Here is a 27,330-nt window from a genome sequence, read left to right as displayed (position 1 = left end):
GGCGTCAGAGCGCGCGCTTGTTTTGTCCGTTGCTGTTTACGCTCATCTCCACGGCAACAGATGAAGATGACTCGGGTCCCCGGTGCCCGTCGCAGCACGGTCGCCCCTCCGCCTCGGCGGCACATGAAAAACAATCATCACAATCACGGCTTTATTTTCTCACAGCGGGTGTCTCGGCCCTCTCCTACGCTATTTCCAGTTTTTCCCTTGCATTGTCATCTTTCTGACCTCATCCATCCTATTTTACTCCTCCTCCCTCCCCCTCCCTCCCTTCATTCTGAGACGTTTCACCTCATTGCTCATCCACCCCTTCTCTTTCTGTTGTTAAGGGATTTCTCACTGCTCTGCTTCTCTGACTATCTATTTCCTTGTCTGCTGAACCCCCTCTGCCCTATTATCTGGTTCTGTGTGTTTTTTTCCCCCCCTCCTACCAGACCTGAGCAGTGGAGTAGATGAAAATGAATAAAAGAATCCTTTCTATCTATCTCCTCTCCCCCGGCACTTATTTCTTTACCCAGCACTTCTCCTCTATTATACATGATCGCTCTCGTGTCACAGGAATACGGATGGGGTGAAGTCAGACAGGGGGTTCTTGTCCAGCAGCAGTAGAGTAAGATGAAATCCCTAGATCACCAACATGACAAACAACCAATAGTAAGGAAGTTAAGGGTCAGTTATTCAAAAGATGGAACAATGATAGACGTTCCCCTCTCTCTCTCTCTCTCTCTTCATCTCTCTCAAGTGAGGTTTATTTGTCTAGCCTTAATCACTGTTCCCACACCTATAGTTTGTTTGCTCTGGCCCGAATCAGCTGATGAGTTTGTAAACTTGGAGCGTTTTCCCCTTGGTTCGGTTTCTTTTCACACGGAGAAAAATCCAAGCGAACCAAAATGCGTCACTACAAACCACGTGAGAACGTTCACTCCGCTTATTGGTCAGATGTGTCTGGGGCGGGAGCAAGAAAGTAAATACAGGAAGAAGGTCCTGTGTTCTGGACTAGAGCACATTGCTATGCAACATGGAGCAACGGCAGAGTTGGCATTTGCTCATAACTGTTGTAATTATCTGGGCAATATACCAGGTAGGGCTGGGCGATATATCAATATTATATCGATATCGTGATATGAGACTAGATATCGTCTTAGATTTTGGATATCGTAATATCGTGATATGGCATAAGTGTTGTCTTTTCCTGGTTTTAAAGGCTGCATTACAATAAAGTGATGTAATTTTCTGAACTTACCAGACTGTTCTAAAACAGGGAAGGAAACCCTGTCTTTGCATTTTATTTTGATCACAGTCTTGTTTTAATGAAAGTGCTTGTGACATCTCACATGTGGCTTTGACTTACAACTGAACATTTAGCCTACTTCGTAGAAAATACCGAGATATATATCGTGTATCGCCATTCAGCCTAAAAATACCGAGATATGATTTTTGGTCCATATCGCCCAGCCTTAATACCAGGCAAAACTGTACCAGCAGAATGCCAAATGCACTTAGAGGAAACGTCTTGAAAATACTATAATGGCTATACCTGCTATACCTGCTACAGGAGCCGTTTAGCTCAAACTTGCGGAGTAAATTGAGTACACCTGGTAGTTGGGTTGGATCGAGGTCGGATCACGTTCCCACCACAAACGAACCGCTCCAGAGTTCGTTCGGGACCGGACCGAGACCACCTCCTCTAAAGGGTCTCGGTGCGGTTGTTTTGGTCCACACCCGAGTGCGATTACTGTGTTCACACCTGCCCAAACGAATCGCACCACGGGGGAAAACGAACCATAGTCTGATTTAACCGGACTGAAAGCGCAGGTGTGAAAACGTCTGTGTGAAGACCCTCAACTGAGCTCTCTCTGTCTGTCCCTCTCATATCCCAGGTGCCCTCGCCGTCCTGGTGCCGGAGCTGGACCTGGTCATCTCACTGGTCGGCTCGTTCAGCAGCAGTTTCCTGGCTCTCGTCTTCCCGCCCCTCCTCCAGATGGTGACCTTCCACAGCGAGGGCCTGTCGCCGTGGGTGGCCCTGAAGAACGTCGTCATCAGCCTGGTGGGCCTGGTGGGCTTCGTGACGGGAACCTACATCGCCATCGAGGAGATCGTCACCCGCAGCGGACACAAACACGACGAGGCCTTCTCTTCCTACATGGTCCAGTGATGGAATGGAAATGACTGGCGCTGTTGGAACGGGCGAAGCACCCCCACCCCGCGGGCCAATCAGAAGCGGTTTTAAGGCACATTTTGTTTTTCACCTCCTCTTTCATTAGTTGCTGCTGAATGTCGGCCGGGATGGGATGGATCAATTACAAGTTTTATCGATACGATTTGTGGTGCTTGCAGTTGTTGTGGTTTTTGGTTATGTCACCGTTGTACCATAGTTACTGTAGCTGATACACATTCAGTCTGAAATCACACACACTTGTTTAGGTCCACCCATTTATTGCAATGAAACAGTAACATAGTTTGATGGTAAAAGCTCAAGAATTACTTCAAGTAGGAGATTTTCTCAAAAGATAGACATAAACAATATATAGACAGCATGTAAGTAATTTTGAGGGGTTATTTAATTATCAGTTTTACAGCTGGAATATATGCTGGGCTTTTAATTTTTTTTTTTTTTTGCTTCAACCTACAAACCTTTTGATGTTTTAATCAAGGAATCAAACTACCTCACAAACCGATATCGATTTGTTCTGTCAAAACTTAGTTCACATCCAGATTAGACGCTGTTGCTGATATGGAGGTGTGGAACGTGTCTGTGGACCTTCAGCCCACACGGCTTCTCATTTAGAGCCCTTTGAATTTGGCCCGCCCCCACACTCAAAAAAAATCTATATTTTTCTTGCACTTTTGATTGCCTTATTCATTGAAACGGCACACTACTTTGACAGAGGACACAGTGCACAAATTCTTCATCAAGGACCTCATTTGAAAGTAATTATTGCAAATGGCAACAGGAAACTTATGAAATTTACTAAACAAAACAGAACAAAAATACGACAGGTTTTAAAACTTTTTTATTTGTGTGCACACAGTATCCCAACTACACAAACTCAATGTATCCAGGAGCTTTTCCTGTGTAACACTTGACTTTGCTGTTGTCTTTAAAACTTATTTTTTTGATCTGATCTTTTTTTTATGTGTTTTTATGTTTCAATGTATTTACTAAAGTAATTGTTGGATATTTTTAAATAGATTTTTTTATTTGAACAGCATGCATTTTTTTTAATACTTCAAAATACCCTTCAAAATGTTATTGTTTTTCATTGTAATTAAAGTGTAGAGGTGCTCTGCACATCTTACCATTCCTATTGCTAATGTAATACACTGTAATAGACAACCTTTAATTAGAAGCAATAGGTAAAGGCAAGATTCACAACAAGCAAATCCCATCCGTCTGCGACACTTAGCAGGCCAAAGCCAACACTTTTAAAGATTTTAATTAACTATTTGATACAGATGTGATCAACATGTACTTTACGTTGTAATATAAAGCATTGGTACCGCCTGCATCACAGTTAATTTAAAGTTGTAAATGTCTGTTTTCGTGTATATCCAAGTTGTGTAAGGGTTTCACCTGTTGCACATGTAAATGTTTGCACAAGTAACGTTTTTTTTCATAAGTGCATTAATTTTAGCAGTGTTGAAATTGTTTAAAAGTGAATATAAAGTTGCACCAAAGTGACACTTTAACCAGAGCTGTTTTTAGCTGAGACTTCCACAGGACAGTTGATGAAGACTCTGGGCAGCTACCCAAAGAAGGCCGGTTTTACTCTGATGAAGACACAGTTGTGTAGAAACGTGAGTCCTTGCACCACATGAATAAAATGTGAACTCTCCGTCTGCTCCAGTGTCTTCCTCGAGTAGCTGCCAGAGACTTTCATCTGCTGATCTGTCGTTCTCTGAGAGCAGCGGTCCCTCCGCCGGTTCGACCGAAACCTTCATTCATACACTTCATGATGGCTGCTGTTGAATTTCCCCAGAGCCGTTGATAAGAGACAGTTTGGCCAGGTTGAGCTATGAACGCCATATTCTGCCCTACAAAGGCCAACAGCAATAACTCATATTTGTGCTTTTTAAAGGCCAAAGGTCATGACTAGGGTTTAGTGTTCATATCAGTAAAAAAAAAATATACCCAGAAATCCAATTAAATGATATACAGTCCCCTTCTGTATCAACAGTGCTTTTTGTGGGGGCAGGAGGTAAACTGTGAAGTCATTCCTCCTTCAAACAGTTGCTGTGTCTGGCTTTGTAGGGAAGTGTTGTGTTGGCAGCAAATATCGAACAAAGCCCTTCGTTGATCTTATTCCCATGGCGACCATGTCACACTCTGGGTTGGAAAGTCCAGCTTGGCTCTGTCCTACTGCTGTACCAAGATGCATCAGACAAATGTTGGGAGAAACTCCCAACTAACCAACTAACTTCCCTTTTTAGCCCCGCGACAGCAGGGGCTCTAAGATCATAATATTGGTTGGTTGGTTGGACACTCTGTTCAATACTTTTGGTCACGTGAGTTAGATTGCAGACTCTCAGTCAGGAGACCCGAGTTCGATTCCCGGCAGAACGCCACAAAATTCAGTGTTGAGGGGCTGTTAGAGTGTCTTAGTCTTGTTTGGTCCATTTTCTTCAACCTAGTTCGTCTCTGTCATCTGCCATTGTCATGCGCTATGCCGATCTTCCACATAGACTTTTCCATCCCGAGTGTGACACAAGTTCAGAATGGCCACCATCAGAATAAAGTCAATAACACCACATGTGAGATGACCAGCAAACTAACTGCTGACCTCGCTACGACCACAGAGCAGGGTTCAAAGATAACAAGGCTGCCACTGACAACTGCATCGCCCGATCACCCAAACGGTTTTGATCAATGGTATTGATTTCCCTTCACACTGGTCAGTAAAGTACAACCTAAGCACACTTAAGTCACAGTTACTGCATTGTGTCTGTAACACAATAAACGGTGAACATGGATTTCTGATGTATCTAATTCCACACAAACAAACATTTTTTATTTTCCCAGCTCCTAAAAGCTCAGACAAGGAGAAGAGAGTGACATGCAGTGACACCCAGTTATTGGTCATACTCCGGTTAATGTCTTAGGCCGCGGCCACACTGATCCGTCAGAAAATGGACAGAATTACTAACAGATAGATTTCTGTCTGTTGGGCTGTTTTGGAACGTCAACACTATTTAAAAAAAAAAAAAACGCCTCTGATTTCAAAAGTTCAACTGGGTTGAAGTTTCTGTGTCTTCAAAGTTTTTGTGCGGCAATTCACCAAACTAATTCTCACACCTCATACCCGCTGGCTCCTGCTTCTACTCTGTCTTTCCCTTTAAGCTTCGATCGGAGACATAGGCGCATGAATTCATTTCCTCTCAGTAATTAAAGTAGTTTTTGAAATCGCCACTAATCATTAGCTGGTTGTAAACTAAAAGAAAAAAAAATCAGAACCTTAATGTCAACTGCTATCTAACTTCTGATGGCCGTATATTAATGTATTAATGTGTATGTCAACTTATGGAAAAGTATTCAAAGGATGCAATAATACTGTGTGAGTACATAGTAAAAATCTTACCCTAATTCATAACGTACTTACAAAGATGTATAATAATGTAAGTACAATAATTATTGCAAGTATATTAAGTACTAGAGAGATTTTTATCAAGTACTAAAGTTGTAGTATTCCTGCTGACTACTGCTGCATTTTGGCTCTGGAGTCGAGAGGAATTGTTGGGAAAAATTAAGTGTTGCCTTCTTTTCAGCCATGGAAAAAGTGAAGGAATGATCTGAGTTTGGTGTTTCAGCATACTAACTCTGTTCTGTTGTATAATGCAGGACAAATGCATGGAGAGGGTCTTGTGGCTGTGACTGTACAGTTATTTAGCAGAGGTTAATGCAGCGGCTAATAGACTGCAGTGAGGCCATTGTGAGTTAAATGGTTACTACTGGTGCTGAATTCACTTCAGTGGCAGCAATAGTTTTCAATTATTTCAAACAGCTCTGGACTTTTACATTTCAGACAGGTCTACTTCATGGTCACACATGCTTATAACTGTACTGTATGTTTTGAATTTCATTAAAGCCACAGTCAAACTTTTACATGTCGGTTTAAAAAGGTACTGTAAATGTTTTGTTTTTTTCGATTTTTGTGATGTTTTTATTATTATTTATGTAAATATCATGGAATGCAACTATTATCAAGTATCACTGCGCTTGCTGTCGGTGTCTAGAGTGATGTAAAGCGCCCGCTGGAGAGAGGGCGTTTGAGTCTTTGTGTACACGCTTCGCCGAATGTAAATCCAAGCCAAATAAAGAACCTTGGAGCTCCGAAGGCCAAGCCGCTTTTGTGACCATCTCTGCTCCATGCAGATTCGCACTGCGCGTCCCTGAAGTGCAAAAAGGTTTTTCAACATCCGCCGCGCAAGCATTTCAAGTAATCCTGTTCGCTGCCTAATTGATAAAAATGAGAGGGAGGCGGGATTGGATTGGGAAGGGGAAAAAAAAAAAAAAAAAAAAAGGTCCGTCGGGGTTAATTTTCCTCCATAAAGCCGCACGCTGCACTAACAGTCAGCTAGAGATGGAATTTCATTAACCCAAGAGGGGAGCAGGGGAGTCTCTAATGTAGACCAATGTATTCCGAAAACAACGGCATGCATTTTAGATGAGGTGGTCATTAGGCAATAGATTGTATGCAGGCATGTGCTGAGCTATACATCGCTGTAAATGGCTTATAGAGCGTACATGTTGAATGTCGAGTGGCTATCCTGCTATGTTTTACACTCTGTTTCTTGCTGCAGAGATTTTGCGGTTTGCTATTTTGGCAACACGCTGAGTTCCTTTATGACCGTCTGCCACGCATCGGTCAGTATTACTGTTTACTATTGTTTCCTTCTTTTATTGCCTCTTTTATAAACGCAGAAATACTGTTTTTTCTATCCGCCTGCTCTTTTTGTGCCTGGTGAAATGAATACCAATCATTACTATCCTCATTACCCATTACTGTGCTCCTGAAATAACAACAATACGCTTTGATGACATCTGTTCAACACTTCCTAATTTGTTGCAAATTAAGTCCCATTCAGTCTCACAATAGGTCTGTGTCGGAGGCAGCTACGCAAACACAGGCGCGATACACATTGTGAAATTACACTTGCTGACTTTGTGTGGCTTTTTATGCGATGTGTGTGTTCCACAAGTAGGCCTACGCACACGTGACAACTTGGTCACGTCTTGCCACCTTCAGCCAGTGGCTTGAATACACACATGACTGTGTTGTTCCTAGTTTAGTTTAATTGCACAAAAACAAAAAAAACAAAAAACAAAAAAAAAGAATTAGCAAAGAAAGAAAGGTAAAGAAATGTACATGTGCAAGTGAGGTAAAAAGCCCAAGATGAGCTTATATCAAAACCTTACCGAGGTTCTACTAATTAAGTTACAATCATTGGAAATTCATTTTAGATAATGAATAAATAAATGAAAATAAAATTACTGAAATGTAGTAACATAATAGTGTTTAGTAAACTGGTACAACAAATCACAAAATCATAAATTATATAAACCTCCAGGATATTGGGGAAGTGATCAAATGTATAACAGAGCATTAGCAGCTGCCAGAAATCAAATCTCTTATCTTTTATAGTCTGGCACCCAGCATCATGGGTCTGGGTGGGGACCAGTCTATGGTGGGGACCCATAGGTGCAGCTCCACCTGTATGACATCATACTCTTCCCATCAGAGAAGCAGCAGTTGTAATAGAAGTTGATGTCATAGTATTAGTAGAAGCCATAGTGGTGATAGTAGTAATAATAGTAAAAGCAGCAGTAGTTGTTGTAGTAATAGTATTAATATGGTTGCAGTAGTGCTAGAAGTAGTAATAGGGGTAGTAGTACTTGTAGTGGTAGTAGTAGTAGCCTACTACTAATAGTAGTAGTTGTAGTGTTAATAGTTGTAGTAGTATCAGTAGTTGTACTAATGTTAGTAGCAGCAATACTAGTAGTAATTGCAGAAGTAGCATTAGTAGTAGCAGTGTAAGTAGTAATAGTGGTGTTATTACCTCCGCCAAGGAGGTTATGTATTCGGTGCCGTTTGTTTGTTTGTTTGTTTGTTTGTTTGTTTGTCTGTTTGTCAGGATTATGGAAAAACTACTGGCCCGATTTTCATGAAACTTTGTGGAAGGGAGTAGCATGGGCCAAGGAAGAACCCATTAAATTTTGGAGCGGATCCGGATCCGGATCCGACTCACAAACAAGCAATAATAGCACAAACCTTGGCGGAGGTCTGCGCTCTCTGAGTTCCCTTCTAGTTGTAGAATTATTTGTAGTAGTGGTATTAGTAGTTGTAATAGTATTAGCAGTAATTGTAGCAGCAGGTCAAAGATCCTGTTCATGATGCCAATTAACTGTGGAACAATTCCATGTTCTATATGATCTTCCTTGGTTCTTCAGTAAATTATTGTACCACTATTATTGTACCACCACACACCAACAGTCTTCTGTCTATATTCAAGGTTTATTCATGCATGGAGAGAAAGACCGTACAAGTACACAGTTCTCTAAGAGGGAATCACTGTAACAGAGCTGATCCACAGGCGTCACACTTCCTGGACAAAGCGGCGCCCCATCTGCTCCATGCAGGGAACAACACTTGTACTTACTTTAGTTTGGCATTCCTTGTTAGAACTGAACTGGCTCTTCTCACTGATGAACACACATGGGATTTTCACATGATGCCACATGATGACCCATATTCCACAAATTACAGCAGTAAAAGTGCTTTAGTAATCACATTGATCACATTATCACTGCAACACTACAGGCCATTCAGTTCACAGTAAGCCCAGTCAGGACACTGCGCACATAGAAGTGCATCTACAATGACATAAAAAAAACATTCTCATCAAACGATTTCCACTTTTTAAAGGATTGTAAGTAACTGAGCTGCTTGTTCACACTGCGAGCGTCTTGGTCGATGTGTCGATCTGTTCTGACAGATTGTGGGCGGGGCCAGAGGCTCCGACTGCATCTATGTAGCGGTCTTAGATTAGATTAGATTAGATTAGATTAGCCTTTATTGTCTCCCTTAGGAGAAATTTGTCTTGGGCATTCGAGAGAACACAGGTGACGTAGCAGCACACAGCCTCTCCATATACACACAATATATCTGTATTCATGTACAATCAAACTACAGTTAACATTCAGTAACACACACAGATCCATATACACCAGAACATACACACCAAGAATATTGCCTGATGCCCTACATCAAGATATTGCACGTTCCCCCCAATAAAAGCCATAACGTTAATAAATATTGCACATTCCCCCCACTAAAGGCCATAACGTTAGATATTGCACATTCCCCCAATAAAAGCCACAACGTTTCACTAACAGACCTGGGATCGAAGATCATTTCTTTAGTTTTTTTTACGTTTAACATCGGGGGCCAGTTGCATAAAGCTAGTTTAAGACTAGTCTAAGCCTTAGACTGGTTTTAGAATCTCAGGTTGGACTAGGCTAATTAAGACTGTCTGTTACTTAAATATCAGTTATTAGTTAAGAACTTTGTTGTTATGGCAACGAGTCGGCCTAACTGTCAGAGTGGGACGTTTAAATACTGAAGCTGTTTCATACAAGATGCCAAATCTTTGGTTTTTGGGAAGAATGTGAAGAAGAGAGTGAGTCTATAGACATAGAAACAAGCCATTAAAGATCTACAACAATCAAGAAGTAGTAGGATAAATGTCTATAGCAAGTTTGACTTCAGGTCACATTTAAGTCTAAGACCAGGTCTATCTTTATGCAACTGGCCCCAGGTTCTGCCCCTCACACCACTTCACAACCTCTTCTATCTCTGACTTACACATAGCAGCGTCTGAATCTTTCTGTCAGTAAACTGAGTATGGCTGTATCATCAGAAAACTTGATAATTGTGTTTCTGCAATCATTTGTATATAATGTGAAAAGAAGGGGAGAGCTTACGCAGCCTTGAGGAGCTCCAGTGCTTATAACCTGTATGTCAGAGAGAGCTGAATTAACTTTCACCTGCTGTTGTCTTCCTATGAGAAATGCATTCACCTCCATCTGTTTCAGCTTATTCAACAGGGTCTGAGGGAGTATGGTATTAAATGCTGAGCTAAAGTCCATAAACATTAGTCTAGCATAAACTATAGGATTTTCAAAGTGCCTCTACCATCATTATAAGCAAATTGGTAGGGGTCCAAGAGATGTTGTACCTCACTTCGTAGGTTCCCTACCATAATGTTGCAGCTACAAAGTTTTGAACAGGCAAATCATTTTAATTTATGTTAGTTAACATAGCCAGGCAAGCATTAATTAGGTAGCATTAATCAAAAATAAACAAATAAAACGCGATAAAATGACTTCAGAGCTTACCAGTGACCCTAATGAGGAATGCAACCGTTCTCCAAGCATCTCCATTTACTCCCGCAGTCTTTCTAATAAACTTTGTAGAGAACTGGGAAGCTTTGCATGGCTTTAATCAACCTCTCCATTTTGCACTTGCTAGGAGGAATAATTGAAACTAAATCACATCAGTAGGCAAACTTCAGCTGAGTTCCCCGGTCGCTCTGCTGTGGAGGAAATGAATGGCCCGACACTGACTTGGTGTTCGTGTTGCTCAGTGTGAACACACACATAGCGCTTGGTTGACAAAGCAATGACACTTTTACAGACAAGACCATTTTAGAGGTAATGGATAATGAAATTCAGGTAATGATTGCATTTTGATGGCATCCTGAAAATGAATTCTCAACTCATTCATTCCAAAAGCTACATTCCAAAGCCTCATTACACTGAGTTAGGTTAGAATTGAACATTCAGAGACTTGTATTAAATATATATTTTTTTTACCCCCTTTCACTGGAGAGCTGGAGAGCCATTACGCTTCCTGCACCGCCATCAGGGGAACGATAAGCCAGCCACAACGCTTTGGTGCGTATCATCATTCCTACAATAACTGCTCAGTGGGAATCACGTGTACGATGAGAGCGATCAGATGTATCCATCATCATCCACATAACATTACAGCCCAGCCAAGATTAAATACAGATATTACACGTTACTGTGATGTTTGAAAGGCCTCTCCCTGATTTATCTCTTAATAACATGGTTACCTTCTGTTGTCAGGCTGGCAGTGCTAAACAGATGCGGTGGGAAGGGCCGGGCGTCCCGACAGTACCATGAGACTGCTGAAAACCTGTTGGAGTGCTCTGTTCTGTTCTTTTGCTTAAAGTTGAAATATTTTTAACTTGTAAAAACACGCTCAGCTCTCAGCGCCGTCAGGAACATGCTGCTGTATCGCCGATCCATTGAAGACAGGCAGATGAGGAAGGCAGCGCTGTAGAGAGAGCCTCCTGTGGATGAAGAGATTCTCTGTTCTTATTTGTCACTTTCAGAAAAATAAGAATCAAAACTACAGTGTCCAAAGTTCCAAAGAAAATTGTGTATTTTGTGTTTTAGGGAGGGTTTCTTCCTTTAGAAATGCTGGGTGGTTTTGCAATGCGGCTTGTTGTTCTCAAATGTGGGTCAGGATCCGGAAGGAGATTGAATTGATTGATCGAATTTATTTGACAGTTTCATTTTAAAAAACACCGGCTCTGCCAAGGCATTGACGGCATACATAAAAGGAAAAAGGATAAGACAATAAAGCCCAGAGGCTTTATAAATCATGAGATGATTTTTGGAGGACTGCAAGATGATTTATGTAAAAAAAATCATTTCTAATGTAATATTGGCAATGAATGAAGTAGTAGAGCGTGCAACAAACATCATCATTTGGTGTCAAAAGTTCACTATCCTGCACATTTACACCTGCAATAAGTAGGACAAAAGACAGCTAAACGTGACTCAAGTCCATCAAAATCTGATAAAAGACAGCTAAACTTGACTCAAGCCCATCTAAATCTGACAAAAGACAGCTGAACCTGATGGAAGTCCAGCTAAATCTGATACAACTCCATCTAAGTCTGGCAAACTTCATGTAAGTTTGACAAAAGACAGCTAAACCTGACTCAAGTCCATCTAAATCTGACAAAAGACAGCTAAACCTGACTCAAATCCATCTAAATCTGACAAAAGACGGCTAAACCTGACTCAAGTCCATCTAAATCTGACAAAAGACGGCTAAACCTGACTCAAATCCATCTAAATCTGACAAAAGACGGCTAAACCTGACTCAAATCCATCTAAATCTGACAAAAGACGGCTAAACCTGACTCAAGTCCATCTAAATCTGACAAAAGACGGCTAAACCTGACTCAAGTCCATCTAAATCTGACAAAAGACGGCTAAACCTGACTCAAGTCCATCTAAATCTGACAAAAGACGGCTAAACCTGACTCAAGTCCATCTAAATCTGACAAAAGACGGCTAAACCTGACTCAAATCCATCTAAATCTGACAAAAGACGGCTAAACCTGACTCAAGTCCATCTAAATCTGACAAAAGACGGCTAAACCTGACTCAAGTCCATCTAAATCTGACAAAAGACGGCTAAACCTGACTCAAGTCCATCTAAATCTGACAAAAGACGGCTAAACCTGACTCAAGTCCATCTAAATCTGACAAAAGACGGCTAAACCTGACTCAAGTCCATCCAAATCTGACAAAAGACAGCTAAACCTGACTCAAGTCCATCTAAATCTGACAAAAGACAGCTAAACCTGACTCAAGTCCAGCTAAATCTGACAAAAGACAGCTAAACCTGACTCAAGTCCATCCAAATCTGACAAAAGACAGCTAAACCTGACTCAAGTCCAGCTAAATCTGATACAACCCCATCTAAGTCTGGCAAACTTCATATAAGTTTGACAAAAGACAGCTAAACCTGACTCAAGTCCATCTAAATCTGACAAAAGACGGCTAAACCTGACTCAAGTCCATCTAAATCTGACAAAGTACATCTACGAAGGACAAAGCAAGCTGAGGATGTCCTACCATGGCCACCGTACTCAAGGCTACCACCGCCTGTTACACAGCGGTGATGCTGAACCAACACTAGATATCTCCTACAGGTTCACTGTTGCTTCAGAATGTTCCTTGTAGCATCTGTGGTCCAAAAAAACCCCCCCAAAAAACATCTGCAACTGATTATGAGTGTTAATCCGCGCGTTAAGGAGCCAATCAGCTGGACGTGACACTTGGCGCTTCGCCGTATTAACGCCTGATGAATCTGAGCGGTCGTCACTCGACGTGCGAGGAGCGGAGAGCGGCGAGGTCGGCTGAGATGTCACATCTAAATTGACGCGTGAGGACCCTTCATGTCCTGCTGTTCTCCTGCCGCATGCGTGGAGGACAATCAACGAAGCTCTCCCACGATTCCTTTAATGACGTGACCTCTGACCCCGCCGCTCCGACCCGTGCCTCGTCTCTCCTTCTCCTCTCCACTTGATTGACTTCATCCTCATTTAGATTCATCCTCACAGCTGACGGCGGGATATAAGCAGGATTTTTGCATGAAAGATGCAACAGGCATGGCGGCTGTCATCATTTTATATCGGTGTGAAGTTAACAGTGTTGGGGGGTAACGCGTTACAAAGTAACGCATTACTGTAATCACATTACATTTGTCTGTAACGCAGTAATGTAGATAGATAGATAGATAGATTTATTTGACAAAAATTGAAAAACATACATGATAGACTAATCATGACAACAGTCCCCATATAAGATTTTTAAAATTGTCGAGGATTAAAATACACAAAAAAGCCCGAGGGCTTATTTCCATTGTGGTCCTCTTTCACAGTACAAGATGGCAGATTGAATAAGAATAAGAAAGTGTCAAGCAATAATGACATTTTGCTAAAATAAAACAACCAGTGAAACAAATAAAACAATCAGAAAAACAAATAAAATAAAACAAATAAAACAAACAGTAAATCATGCAAACATTTATGAATCTACCAATTATGCGTTACGGTTCCTAAATTCAGTAATCACATTACAGTTACTAATCAAACAATTATGTCGTTACTCGCGTTACATAAATTCTTCAATTATTCTTCTGCGGGATCTGGGATCTGCAGGATTATCTGGGCGGATAGAAAAAAATCCTCAAACGTGCCTTTTCAGGCACGCTTGCGCAACGACGTCTGACCTCTGACCTCTGACCTCTCGTGTGACTTTGGCTAGAGACAGTTTGTGCGGGAGATGGGACAAAAATAGCAGAGCGTTCTACAACTTTTGAGGGGTGGAGATATGCAAATTAGTTCCAATTTGTTATACTTACTATTTGGCTCAATGAGATGAACATTCATTTGATTATTTAACGTGACTTTTTAACTTGTATTAAAGAACATAAAAGAAAGATCTTGTGTATGTCCTTCTTATTAGGATAGGGATTTGTGCTGATATGTGGGCATATGTAAGGTTTAACATTATATTGTTAACTGGCAATTACATGACAATGCATCTCAGGCGATGTTGCGGAGTAACGCCAAAGTAATCTAACGAGTAGTGTAATGAATTACTTTCTACGGGGAGTAAATAAGTAAAGTAATGCATTACTTTTTTTTTAAAAGTAACGAGTAATGTGTAATACATTACTTTTTTTGAGTAACGACCCCAACACTGGAAGTTAATTTCCACGCGTTGTGAGATCATTAAGGCACTCTGATGCTAGCAGGAGATGAAGTGCTGATGATACCTGTTTAAAGAGAGAAAGACGGAGAGAATGAAAGTTTTGGAGAAAGATAATGAGATGGAGAAAGGGAGTAAGAGTAGGGAGAGAGGAGAGAGGATTGACAGTGTTGACATCAACTTCTATCCTTTCTTCTCTCCTATTTTTCCTCTCCTTTCCTCTTTTCTTCTCAGAATGAAAGTTTTAGTTTATTCGTCACACTTCGCCTCCTCATTTCCTCCCCTCTAATCTCTCGTCATCTCCTCTACTTTCCTCCTCTATTTTCCTCTCCTCATCTCTCTTTCTCTTCCCCTCTTTCCTCTCGTCTCTTCTCGTCTAATCTCCTTTCATTGCATCATATCTCATCACTCTTTTCCCCTCCTCTCCTCCTGTCTTCTTCATCTCATTTAATCGAATCCATCTCCTCTTGTATAACCTCTCCTTTCTCCTCCTCTCTCCTCCTCCTCCTCACTTCTCATCTCATTTCCCCTCTTTTCTCCGTTCTTTCTCCTCTTCTCCATTTCCTCTACACTCCTTTCCTCTTTCCTCATCTCCTCTCCTCTTTTCATGTGTAATCTCCCCTTTCCTCTCCTCCTCTCTTCTCATCACATCACTCTTGTTTTCTCTCCTTCTCCTTCCTCTCCCCATCTCTTCTTTTCTCCTCTAGTGACATCACTTCTTCCCCTCCTCTCCTTTTCTTTTCTTCATCTGGCCAGCCCTCATTTCATTGCTCCATCCTCCTCGTCTCCTCTCCTCTTTTTTCATGTAACCTCTCCTTTCCTCTTCTCCTCTCATCACATTGTTTGTTTTCTCTCCTCCTCCTTCCTCTTCTCATCTCTTTTCTCCTCTCATCACATCACTTCTTCCCCTCCTCTTCTCATCTCTTTTCTCCTCTCATCACATCACTTCTTCCCGTCCTCTCCTCCTGTTTTCTCCTCTTCTGAACATCTCAACACTCCTCTCATTTCATCGCTCCTCTCCTCTTCTTTCTCTCGTCTCTTAACATTTCTTCACCTCTCTCCTCTACTTGTCTCTTTTCTGTCTTCTTTCATCATCTTTTCCTAACATCTCATCACTCCTCTCTGCTCCTCTCCCCTTTTGTCATCTCATTTCATCACTACATTCCTCTCCTCTCCTCTCCTCTGCTCATCTCTCACCTCTTCTCCTCCATTTTAATCTCTTCTGTGTTTCATCTCTCCTGTCTGTCTGCAGCAGCGGTCTGTGCAGCTTCATATGAAGTGTTGGCAGAAAGCCTGTGAGGATTTAAACTGACCTGTGCTGTCACTCTGCACTCTGTAGGAGATGTGAATATACAGCACTGATGCAGTGTGTATGAAAGCTTAAAATAACAATAAATGTATGATATATTCGATATCAGTCTGTCTGTCTGTGTGACCCAGTGTGTTCGAGCCTAACTCCTCCTGTTCCTCCTGATCGTCCGGCTCCTTTGATTTTTCTCAGTGTTGAAAGTGAAAAGGATTTCTGATTCCCTTTTACCAATCGTTTCGTAAATATGTGAAACTATGACATTAGAAATATTTTAAAAAAAAATATATTTTCTAACAAACTAGGGGCTAGGTGTGATAAATAATTTTTTTTCATTGTGGCTTCAAAACTGGCATTAACATCATTTTACAGTCTGACAAGGTGACTGAACCGGAATCCCTTATTTCTGCAGAAAATGTACGTCACTCTTTGATGGTCTTCTGTCTTTTCAATGATGTTTGGGTTGTAAAACATTTCCTGTGGGCGTGTCTTATGGGCGTGGCCAGCAGTCAGACGGCTGTGGCAGAACAGAGGGGCTAAACGTTCAGAAACACAGGTAAGATGCCAGTTTGCTTTGTTTTTCTGCATAACAAGCTGGCAGAGTTCATCCATCAGCTCATCAAGATGAGTGACAAGTATTGGGGGTGAATCTTGACCAACTGATGAGGAGCGGGGCGGGACCTGCAACACACTTTACTGCCTCCGGGGGAAAGGTTGCATATTGTAGCTTTAAGACAGCAGTTCGAACCTGAGGTGGATGTGGGTTTGTTTCTGTTGGATCCACTGAATAGTACTGAAGAAAGAGAGAATGAAAGAAAGAAAGAAAGAAAGAATTTTTAGCTTTGTTTAATGTCACATAAATGGTCCATCCCACATGAGATTACATAACTCCTTCTTGCCTCTCTTCCTCTCTCTCCTCCTCTCCTCTCCTCTCCTCTCCTCTCCTCTCCTCTCATCCTCTCCTCTCCTCTCTCATCCTCTCCTCTCCTCTCCTCTCTCTCGTAGTGTAAACAGTTTGACCGGCCAGAGACCGTTGGCGTTGCCCCCGGCGACAACTCCTCCAAACTAACAGGGCGGCTGTCAGATCTCACGTTTCCGCGGCAACGGCCTCAGACTACAAAATAGGGGGGACAGAAGGATGGATGGGGTGAACAGTGTTTGTGTGTGTGTGTGTGTGTAAACAAATAGCAGGGGATACAGACGAGAAGACAGAAGAGAGAGGGAAGGAGTGTGTGCACCTGTCTGTGTGTGTGTGCCTGTGTGTGTGTGCCTGTGTGTGTGTGCGTTGGCCCTCAGTGGGTCAATTATATTTGCTATTGTCCACACCGAGCTCCTCTTAACCAGCTGTACCTGGGGTGGGTTTAGGAACTCCACTTCATAAGAATGGAAATTCACATCTATCTGCAGTGGGAGGTGTGTGTGTGTGTGTGTGTGTGTGTGTGTGTGTGTGTGTTTCATGGCAAAGAATCAAGACAAGAAAACAGCTGTCATCCCTGTAACAGAATTGTCTGCGTAGCTCCGTAAAATGATAGAGAGACATAGAAACAGACAGGGAGAGAGAGAGGGAAAGAGTTACAGTTGGAGAGATTTGTTTTATTTGAAACAGAGCAAGAGAAAGGAGAGACAGAAAAGAGAGACAAAAAGAGAGGAGGGAAGGAAGAGCTAGATAGAAAGAGCGGGAGAGTTACATTGAATATTGAAAGAGAGAGGGGAGAAAGGGAATTAAAGACAGAAAGAGAGAGAAAGAGAGAGAGAGTTACAGAGTGATAGAAAGTTATATAGAAAGAGAGAGAGACCGCAGAGATAAAGAGAGGTTCAGGAAGAGTGGAGAGAGTTTTATTTGAATTCTCTCACTTCTTGTGCACAGAAAACACATTTAACACATATGTGCTTATTTCACAAAGTTTTCAGGAGGTCAGGCTGACTTGGAAGGAGAGCTAAACCGGAGAGGAGTGAGAGACAGAGGGAACCCGGCTGCTCATGCTGCTGAACGAGAAGCTGAACTCCAGGATGCAGCACCTGAGAAGAAGAGGTGGAAATGGGGAAGCAGGAGGTGTGAGGAGGGAGACTGAAGAGCTGGGAATCCTGTGTGAAAAGCTGCAGGAGGAGGCAGACAGTTTAATGGCTGAGAGGGAGCATTATAAAGGACAAGGTCACAGCCTTCACCGAAACACAGAGAGCAGCACACAACAGGTGAAGAAGAAGAAGAAGAAAAACATTTTCCTTTTACTCAGGACTGCAAAGCATGGCTGTTTGTGACCTGTGTTGCCCATTCATCACAGACAGAAGGCTGGTTTCAAAAGCAAACCAGCTGTCTTTAACTTTGCTTTAAGGAAGACGCAGACTGAGCAACATCGACTTTCCACTTTTAAAGGTCCCATATGGTGTAAAACAAGATTTCCCTTGCCTCTGTGATGATAAAGGAGTTGGATGGTCTATCTAAACATGGTGAAAGTATCAAAACGCACGGTCACCAACTAAATCCACACAATCCATATTAGAAAAGTGAGCCTCTAAACGAGCCGTTTGGACTTCCGTAACTTTGTGGCGTCACAAAGGTTCGCTCATTATCATTTTTGTAAGAAATAATAGACTAACAAAGTGTTTTTTTCAAAGCGGTTGAGCGGTTGTCATTGTTTATTACCGGAGAGCTTTCCCTACCTGTAGCCGCCGGGCCGCGGCGTCTCACGTTTCACTCTTGAAACGGTTAGCCAATCGGAACAGAGGGGTCGTTAATATTAATGAGTCTTAAAGACACAGCGACAGAAACAGCGAGAGAGAGAGAGATGCTGGAAAATGAACATGTAAAAATGGATTGAGAGTGTTTTTGGTTCATGACACCACACACACAGCTTTGAATGGACCTCAAGACATAAAATAAAACACTGGAAAGTGGAGAATATGGGATCTTTAAGTGTTGGCTAGTTCATGATTAATTGATTGATTAGTTTATTAAAGTGTCATACACACAAGCTGCCCAGCCCATATGCATTTACAACTAACTAACATATAGCCATGTAACTACTAACAAGTAGTTACATGGCTGTACAACATCATAACAAAAAAGTTTCAGCAAACTCAGATATAATGGAAACAAAACATCCTGCCTTTTTTTCCCCCCATACTTTACAAATGAAGTGAACAATAAACTTCCCTTCCTAAAACATAGTTAAAGTTTTTCATAATAATCTAGCCGAAATAAATTCATAAAAAAACAGCAGTCATTTTGTTGTACAACACAATTCTTAGATCAACATCTGCCAGACAGTGGGACATAAAATAAATCTCATTCTCAGTTTCTCCCGAATCACAAAGTAGACAAAGTGTTCCTTCATCTTCAGGAGTTTTACTAAACCTGCCTGTTTCTTGCTTGAGTGTTTCTGATCTCCTGGCCGTCTTCACATATTCACAAGCTCTTCATAAAAAAAACATGCCTTTGAAATTTAAGAAAAGATTTCTGTGTAGCATTAATTGACTGCACAGAATTCTTTGTCGGGAGATTTTTTACTTGTTTCTGTTGGCATAAATGTATAGAATTTCAGTAAATACAGTAAATATTTAACAAAGTTGCAGCTGATTGGTATTTATCCACAGTAAGCTCGCCTACACACACACACCATTTCAGAGACACTGATTTTGGAAGGCCACAGTGTTGTGTGCAGTTAGCGCAGAGCCAGTTAGGCTTTTTTCATCTGAGTCCCACACAGCGAAGAAAAGCTGTAATGAAACACCTTTCACTGCAGCAGATTACAGTCCTGCCAGCAGCGCCGGGATCAGACGGGTCTCCACAAACCTTTTCATGAGGGAAAACACATTTAGAAGAATTTCCCAAAAAAAATATTGCATAACTGAATAAGTCACATAACCAAGAACTAAACTTTAAAGCACATAACCGTTTAGTCTCATTCAATATCGATTTTGAGACATTCGAGATCCGAAATCCCAGGCTCAGTCCGGATAAAGTGTCACTCCTGGAACCGGCGTTTGTGTCGGCACTTCTGTTGGGTCTCGGACTTCAAGAGTCTCTGCTGGAGACAAATCCTTGTGCTTGGAGGGACGCTTTATCTCACAGGTCACAGGTTGAGATCCCATCAGGTGAGGCGGCTCGATAGGCGAGTGGATAAGGCTGGTGGACTATAAGACCTCCAGGCTTCAGAGCAAAGTTGTCCTGCAGATCCTTCCTCCTGTGCAGTGACCTCCTGCTCCACCTCCACTTGTACTGCTGTTTGAGTCATACTGCATGATGGACTTAAAGGACGATTATAGTTTTTCATCCCTTTAATGTTAATTCTGACCATTTATACATGCATACCCCACGGTTAAAGATGTTTTTAAATCAGTTTTGCCAAATCTCTCGGGCTCATTCACTCCCATTCAATTCCCAACAGCAGAAAAAACAACTGGAGACTTCTAATTCACTCAGTTAAGGTACCGTATTTCCTCTAATAGTGGCCGGTAGTCAATTAAAAGCCGGGTCTCTGATAATGGCCGGGGCCGTGGTCGACACGAACAAATAAAGGCCGGCCCCAAATACAGGCCGGGGAAAAAACAAAGGAAAAAACAATGGTGGATACCGGTAAACTCCTGGTGCCTGTTATATAATGTAACTGTAGTAAGTTTGTAGTAACGCAACAGTAACAGCATAATACAGTAACAAAAATTTAACAGTAAAGTCTAGAAGAGCCGCACTATTAAATTATTTTATCCCCATTCAAGTTAGCAGAGGGCTAACCGGAAGTTAGCCCGCTCGGCCGGCGGAAGTCTCTGGAGCGTGCCGTCGTCGATTACCGTAATTATCGTAATGCATTGCAGTAACAAAAAAAACGGCTACCTAACGAACCCCAACAGAAGCCGATCAGAAAACAAGGAGGCTTCGTACTAAAATATGAGCAAATATACTTATCAAACAGAGGGAATTAGAAATAAAGGTCTGTCTCTAATATAAGCCTGCTTCCAATAAAGGCCTGGTAGCCTCTGCAGTTGAGGCAAATAAAGGCCCGGGCCAATATTAGAGGAAATACGGTAATCCTTTACTGTGTATGAGAAGCCATCAATCATGTTTTGCAAAGTTGCATCAGAACGCAAATAGGCTATAAACTTTTACATACTGAAAGAAGTTCTGTTCACTGTTTCATATTAATGTGTCACATTGAGGAATCTGGTTTCTGCTTGTAAACAAGAAGAGGCAAGATACCGCTTCTGGGTCGCAATGTGTCTGATTTACAGGTTTTCTTCTCCAATATAAATCTTTCAGCCAATAGCTAATGTTCTCTGCGGTTACATTAGGACCCGCCTCCTGTCAATCACAAGCCAGTCAAGCCAACAGACAAACCAAAGCAAGATGCCAGCTGTAGTCTGTAAAATGAAACAATTACGTCTTAGTGAAGAAACAAAACCTCTGCACACTTAGGTCCATGCAAGTTTCTTTATTTCTGTATTTGACCCTCATCAACACACACTGGGCAGGAATATAAGAGACTCCCAGCAGTGTAATTAGTAGTATGCAAAACACCTGTGTTGCACCACTCCCAGAGGGAAGTGTAGTTCTTTGTTATGAATCTGTAGTCCTTTCAGATATCCATCCATCCGTCCGTCCAGACCTGCTGCCCTCGGTGGGTAAAGGTCCTCTGTCTCAGATGTGTCATCTCTACTCCAGCTGCTGCAGAGGGGACGATGCGTTTAAGGTCAGCGAGAGCTTCCTCCTTTCCCCCATCGGACAAACTCTGGTGGCCTTGTGTGTTTTTTTTCCACGGAGGGTCACACACTTACCAGATGTGACAGGTCTAAGTGTTCTATGGGACGACTAGTGTATTTTTACCACATGCCCTCCACACACATTTCACATCTGCGCAAGAGATTTGCTTGTAGCTCTGTGTGTGTCTTCATCAGCAAACAGGACAGCAGCAGTGTGTCTGCAGGCTTCTCCTAACGCTGCTGAGCATGTGCAAAGACCAGCTACAGCCAGCCATGCTAACTGTGGAAACACAGCCAGGGGCCAGCTGCCTAAAGCTAGTTTAAGACTAGTCTAAGCCTTTGACTGGTCTTAGATTCTCAGGTTGAACTAGGCTAATTATGACTGTCTGTTACTTAAATATTACGACTTATTTTGAGGTAGGAAAGTTAGCCCCTCCCCCCTGGCTAATCTTGAGTTAAGAACATTGTTGTTATGGCTACAAGTCGGCCTAACTGTCAGAGTGAAACGTTTAAACACTGAAGCTGTTTCATACAAGATGCCAAATCTGTGGTTTTTGGGAAGAGTCTGAAGAAGAGAGCGAGTCTTTAGAGACAGAAACAACCCATTAAAGATCTACAACAACCAAGAAGTAGTAGTAATCTTGAGTTAAGAACTTTGTTGTTATGGCAACGAGTCGGCCTAACTGTCAGAGTGGCGAGATGGCAAATCTCTGGTTTTTGGAAAGACCTGAAGAAGAGAGCGAGTCTTTAGAGACAGAAACAACCTGTTAGAGATCTACAACAATCAAGAAATAGTAGGAACAGGTAAATATGCAGTAAGTGTCTATAGCAAGTTTGATTTAAGGTCACATTTCAGTCTAAGACTAGGTCTATCTTTATGCAACTGGCCCCAGGTCAGTTAGACGCTGTCCAGATGACAGATGCACACAACATGATCTCCTAGAAAGTTATGAAATGAACACGAACTCTGAAACGCAGATTTCCGTGGACACAAATGTTAATTGGACACAGAACTGGACACAAATTATGTAAAAATGATGTTCCTCCACGACAAATTGGATTCTGTGACGATAACACATATTGGATATGACATTTTCAGCTAAAGTTTGACTAAGTTTGGTTAAGTTTAGGCAACTAAAACAACTATTTTATTTGGGGCATTTTTGCCTTTGACAGTTCAAAGTAGAGAGAGACAGCAAAGACTTGCAACAGGGGTCCTGGGCCGGATTTGAACCCAGGATGTTGCAGCTAAAGTTTATGGTTAAATTCAGGCAACTGAAACAGCTTGGTTAAGGTTTGGGAAATGCTTTGGTCACGGTTACATAAGAAAAACATTTGCTAAAAATATCAATTTGACTCGTGGTAGAAATTAACTCCGGTCTCCGGCACTGAAGTCAAACTCCTCCACCCACCCACCACAACACCCTTCCTTTCCACTGAGCTTCTTCACTGTGACACTACTTCTTAACCCGAAAACAGAACTTCAACACTTTCCGTGCCACCAACACCTGATTTGCTGTTAACAAGTCGCGTTTCATTTCAAGTTATTTGTGTGAGATCAGGCTGGATGCTGTCTGTCGTAGATGTTTTGCTGTTTTATGTTGTTGACGAGGCCAGACGGAGAATAATTATAAGCATCTGATGACTTGTAAGCACGCACAGCCTCACCAGGAATGAGACCTGGGGTGATGGATGATAAGATGGTTATAAATATCCATGTGCTGGATGGTTATCACAAACATGGAGCTGCAGTTTCTGCTTTCCTCCTCTTCCTCTTCTGCTGGTCTATCAGTGGAAGACTTTGTTTCTCCTGTTTCTCTCTCCTCTATCTTCCTCCTGGACTTTTCTGCCTTCTCTTCTCTTTGTGGTTTGTCTGTCTGCCACTCTTCCTGTCTCCTCTCCTCCTCTCTTCTCTTCCTCACCCTTCTCTCCTCTCTCCTATTCCTCCTCTCCTACTCTCCTCTCCTCTCTCCTGCTCTCCTCTCTCCTCATCTCCTCTCCTCTCTCCTCCTCTTCTCTCCTCATCTCCTCTTTCCTGCTCTCCTCTCTCCTCTTTCCTGCTCTCCTCTCTCCTCTTTCCTGCTCTCCTACTCTCCACTCCTCTCTCCTGCTCTCCTACTCTCCTCTCCTCTCCTCTGGTCTGTCTCTCTTTCTGTCTCACCCTGGCTTATTTACACCTTTTTTGCACTGTTAAATAAAGTGACAGTTGTAATAGATCTTGACTAACTCAGCTGGCTGCAACATGTTTGATGTATTCATATCCTGTTAATACTTTCAGTTACATTAGTTTGGATAGCTGACAGTTTGAGCTAGCTAGAACAACATGCACCAACAATCAGATTCGTTAGATCATCATTTTTATGAACTGCTGCAGGTGAAAATGGTGATTTTGGCTGGATTGGTCAATTTTGAGATATGATATTTTGCGTCTGTAATTACTGTAGTTTCACCAAATACGCAAATAAATAGTAATAGTATAAATAGTTTCACCAAATAGCAAATAAAATGGCTGTTAAACATTTAACAGCCATTTTCTCAAAATGACATACAGATATACAGACATACAGATATTCTCTGTATGCAAGAAACTTCTTGTAGATATAAATAGCTGGTAATTAACAGAGGCTTGTTTGATCTTCTGACATTTCTATTTTATGGGGTATTTTACCTAAAAAATAAAAGTGAAAAATCTGTGATTTTGGCCATGTACAACGTATTTTATGAATGATTCAGAAAAAAATCGTACAATCATTCATCAGAATGAAACAGGAAAATATACTTTATCCACTGACAAAAAAAAGTTCTAATATTAGCTAATTTGCTAATAACAATAAATACAAGTCAGAAAACAAAAAAATTATATTTTTGTCCATTTTCAACATCTAAAATTTTATTCTAATTGAATGAAAGGATATTTTTCACCAGTGGAGCCTCGCCATTAAAGAAAGAAGAAGAGAAGTTGGGCAGAAAGAGTTCACGTCTATGGAAATAAGCAGCAGATGGACGCGGCGGCTCACAGTGAACGTTCTTTATTAAGACATGTTTGTTTTTCAGGGGTTGGTTGGTTTCTTTTCTCCCATCAACATTACAGACATTCAGAGGAAACATTCTCCACGGCGATGTGCAAAACAGCGTATGAAAGGAAAACAGGTACATTCTCATTTACTGTTGGCTTCCAATGCGACTGGCTGGCCTTCAGCCTCGAGAGATACAGAGACTTTTTTTTTTTTTTTTAAACAGTTCCAAACACACAAACAAACAACAAGCTCAGTTCATTGCATTGATTTTTAGCGCTGGAAAAAAGAAAAAACGTTCGATTTACACCACAGGTAAAGGGCCGGTGTTGTATTTTTTAAGCAATAAACCCTCAGTGGGCCAATTATACTTGCTATTGTCCACATCGAGCTCCTCTTACCAGCTGTACCTGGGGTGGGTTTAGGAACTCCACTTCATAAGAATGGAAATTCACATCTATCTGCAGTGGGAGGTGTGTGTGTGTGTGTGTGTGTGTGTGTGAGTGTGAGTGAGTGAGTAGGGGCGGAAGGGGGATTTAACTTCTTCAGCACATTCTTTTATTTATTTTCTACCTTTTCTTTGTCCGAGGAAGGTAACTGAGCTGGCTTTTTCAGCAAAACCCTGCTTCATTTTCACACAGTTCCACCCACCATTCACACTGGGAGCTGCCCAGTATAACCACTTTCTTCTTCTGTGGTCACTGGGGGGGGGCTGCCCAGTACGACTACAATCTTGTACTGTTGGGGGAATAAACGCACCTTCACCTTCGTCGTTACTGAGGAAGTGGAGAGCATTTATCCTTAACTTTCCCCCCCCCATTTCAACTTTCCCAGGGTTTTGAACCAGCAACCTCGCTCCTCAACCCCACCCTCCTCCCTCTTCTCTCCCCCACCTCCACCTCCAACCCCTTTCCTATAATTGGCCCCGCTGCAGCACCCCCCGGATCCTCGCCGGACCGTTAAAAGTGAGGAAGGGCTGGTCCCAGAACAGCTGGATCCCTCATTAAAATGGGATTGAAGCGCGGGAAGATTATCACAGCAGCAACGCCTCAGTCATTCATATGCAACATTCATCTTCCTCTTCCCAGGAGTGAAACACAGTGATGTGGTCAGAATACTGTTTAGGTCTGCAATATCCACAACTCACGTACTCATTTTCATATCTCTTGTTGTGTTTTTTTTATTTAATATTCAAATGTGAATCGTAAAGAAAATTTACTCACCACTGGGAGTTTTGTGTGGTGACAGAATTGAGCCCAGTGGGTTGTGTGCTGTGTGCTGATGCCTATAGAGTGTGTGTGTGTGTGTGTGTGTGTGTGTGTGGGGTGGGGTGGGGGAACTGAGGTCAATGAGTATATATATATATATACTGATATATATATCTATGTATATATATAGTGCTGCTGACTGGTGTGTGTATTTTGTGGAGGAATTGAAGTCAGCAAATATATATATGGTGTGTGTATGTGTGTGTATGCTGTATCTGTGTGTGTGGATGTCGGTCTGTATGTATTTTGGCGGGTATTGAGCTCAGTAGGCATACACTGATGGTGTGTGTGTGTGTGTGTGTGTGTGTGTATGTGTGTGTGTTGGGGGAACTGAAGTCAGTGGTTAAATACTGCTGACCAGTGTGTGTGTGTGTGTGTATGCGTGTATGTGTGTGTGTGTTTATGGGGGAATTGAGCTCTGTGTGTATATGCTGTTGACCAGAGAGTGTGTATATTTGTGTGAGTGTGAGTGTGTGTGTGTGAGAGTGTGTGTGTGTGTGTTCATGGGGGGTCTGGTTTGATACTCATGCACACATGAGTGATATGATATGAAAGTGCACACAGTATTGCTTCTGAATGACGGAGACACCGTTTTTTTTTTTTTTTCCTTTTTTCCGTCCGTTTGCATTTTGCCACAGAGAGTCTGTGTGTGAGGAAACATCTTGGTTTGGTGTCAGGAGATTACAGCGGGGAGCAGAGAGGTGAAGAGTCACACCTGGGCCCCCCTGTCCCAGGTGGCGATGCAGGAGGAACCCATGTAAAAAGGTGAGATATTGGACTCAGCGCCACAGCAGCATGAAACAGCATTACCAACAGCTTTCCCCACAAATCAAACATGTCTAACCGACCTCCATCCCTCCTTCCCTCTTGCTCTCTTTCTCTCCCTGCCAGTGTTGGGCTCGTTACTCAAAAAAAAAAATAGTAGTTGTATTTCTCATTAAAGGTGCAACATGCAGCATTTTAACATCAATAAATCATCACCACATTCATTTTGATACATTAGTGTAATTAACGTACACAAACCAGACCATCATGAGAAGCCTGTCAGCCTCTACCAGCCTCTACTCTGCATCCTCCATTGTTTCTCCACCTGGTGGATCTGGAGGGAAATCTGCTGGATCGCTTTACGGCACAAAACAGGAAGAGGTTCTGTTCTTCCAGAGCAAAATGGAGCTAAAGCTGAAAGAGATTCTGGCAGCAGATGGTGGAAGGAGGGAAAGGAAGATGGAGAAATCACTTCCAACATGTTGATCCTCTTCAGGGAGGAGGGGGAGGCAGGAGGCAACAGGGCTGATGGGAAATGTTAATGTGGAGAAACACTAGCACTAACAATGCTACTGGTGTGAGATAGAGGAGAACACCATGGTCTTCTCAACCATGGTCTCATTTATTTACAGTAATTACACCAAGGTATCACAATTAATTTGACAATTTATGGTTAAAAATACTGCA

The 27,330-nt window shown here is 42.0% G+C and overlaps 1 protein-coding gene across 1 annotated transcript in view; it reads left to right on the top strand.

Moving 5' to 3' along the window:
• slc36a1 (solute carrier family 36 member 1) overlaps positions 1-6,301 on the top strand; it is a 44,248-nt gene extending 37,947 nt beyond the window's left edge. Inside the window, exon 12 of the mRNA XM_071513353.1 lies at positions 1,881-6,301. Coding sequence (XP_071369454.1) covers positions 1,881-2,155 — 275 coding nt within the window. The 3' untranslated portion in view covers positions 2,156-6,301. The remainder of the gene's footprint in view (positions 1-1,880) is intronic.
• Positions 6,302-27,330: the final 21,029 nt, after the last annotated feature.

The sequence above is a fragment of the Centroberyx affinis genome, unplaced genomic scaffold (assembly GCF_046629955.1).
Source record: "Centroberyx affinis isolate AG114_WGS23_722 - 3 ecotype Tasmania unplaced genomic scaffold, CSIRO-AGI_Caff_v1 ptg007033l_1, whole genome shotgun sequence".
Taxonomy (NCBI): domain Eukaryota; kingdom Metazoa; phylum Chordata; class Actinopteri; order Beryciformes; family Berycidae; genus Centroberyx; species Centroberyx affinis.
The sequence above is the reverse complement of the archived record's forward strand: the minus strand, read 5'-3'. Positions and strand labels throughout refer to the sequence as shown.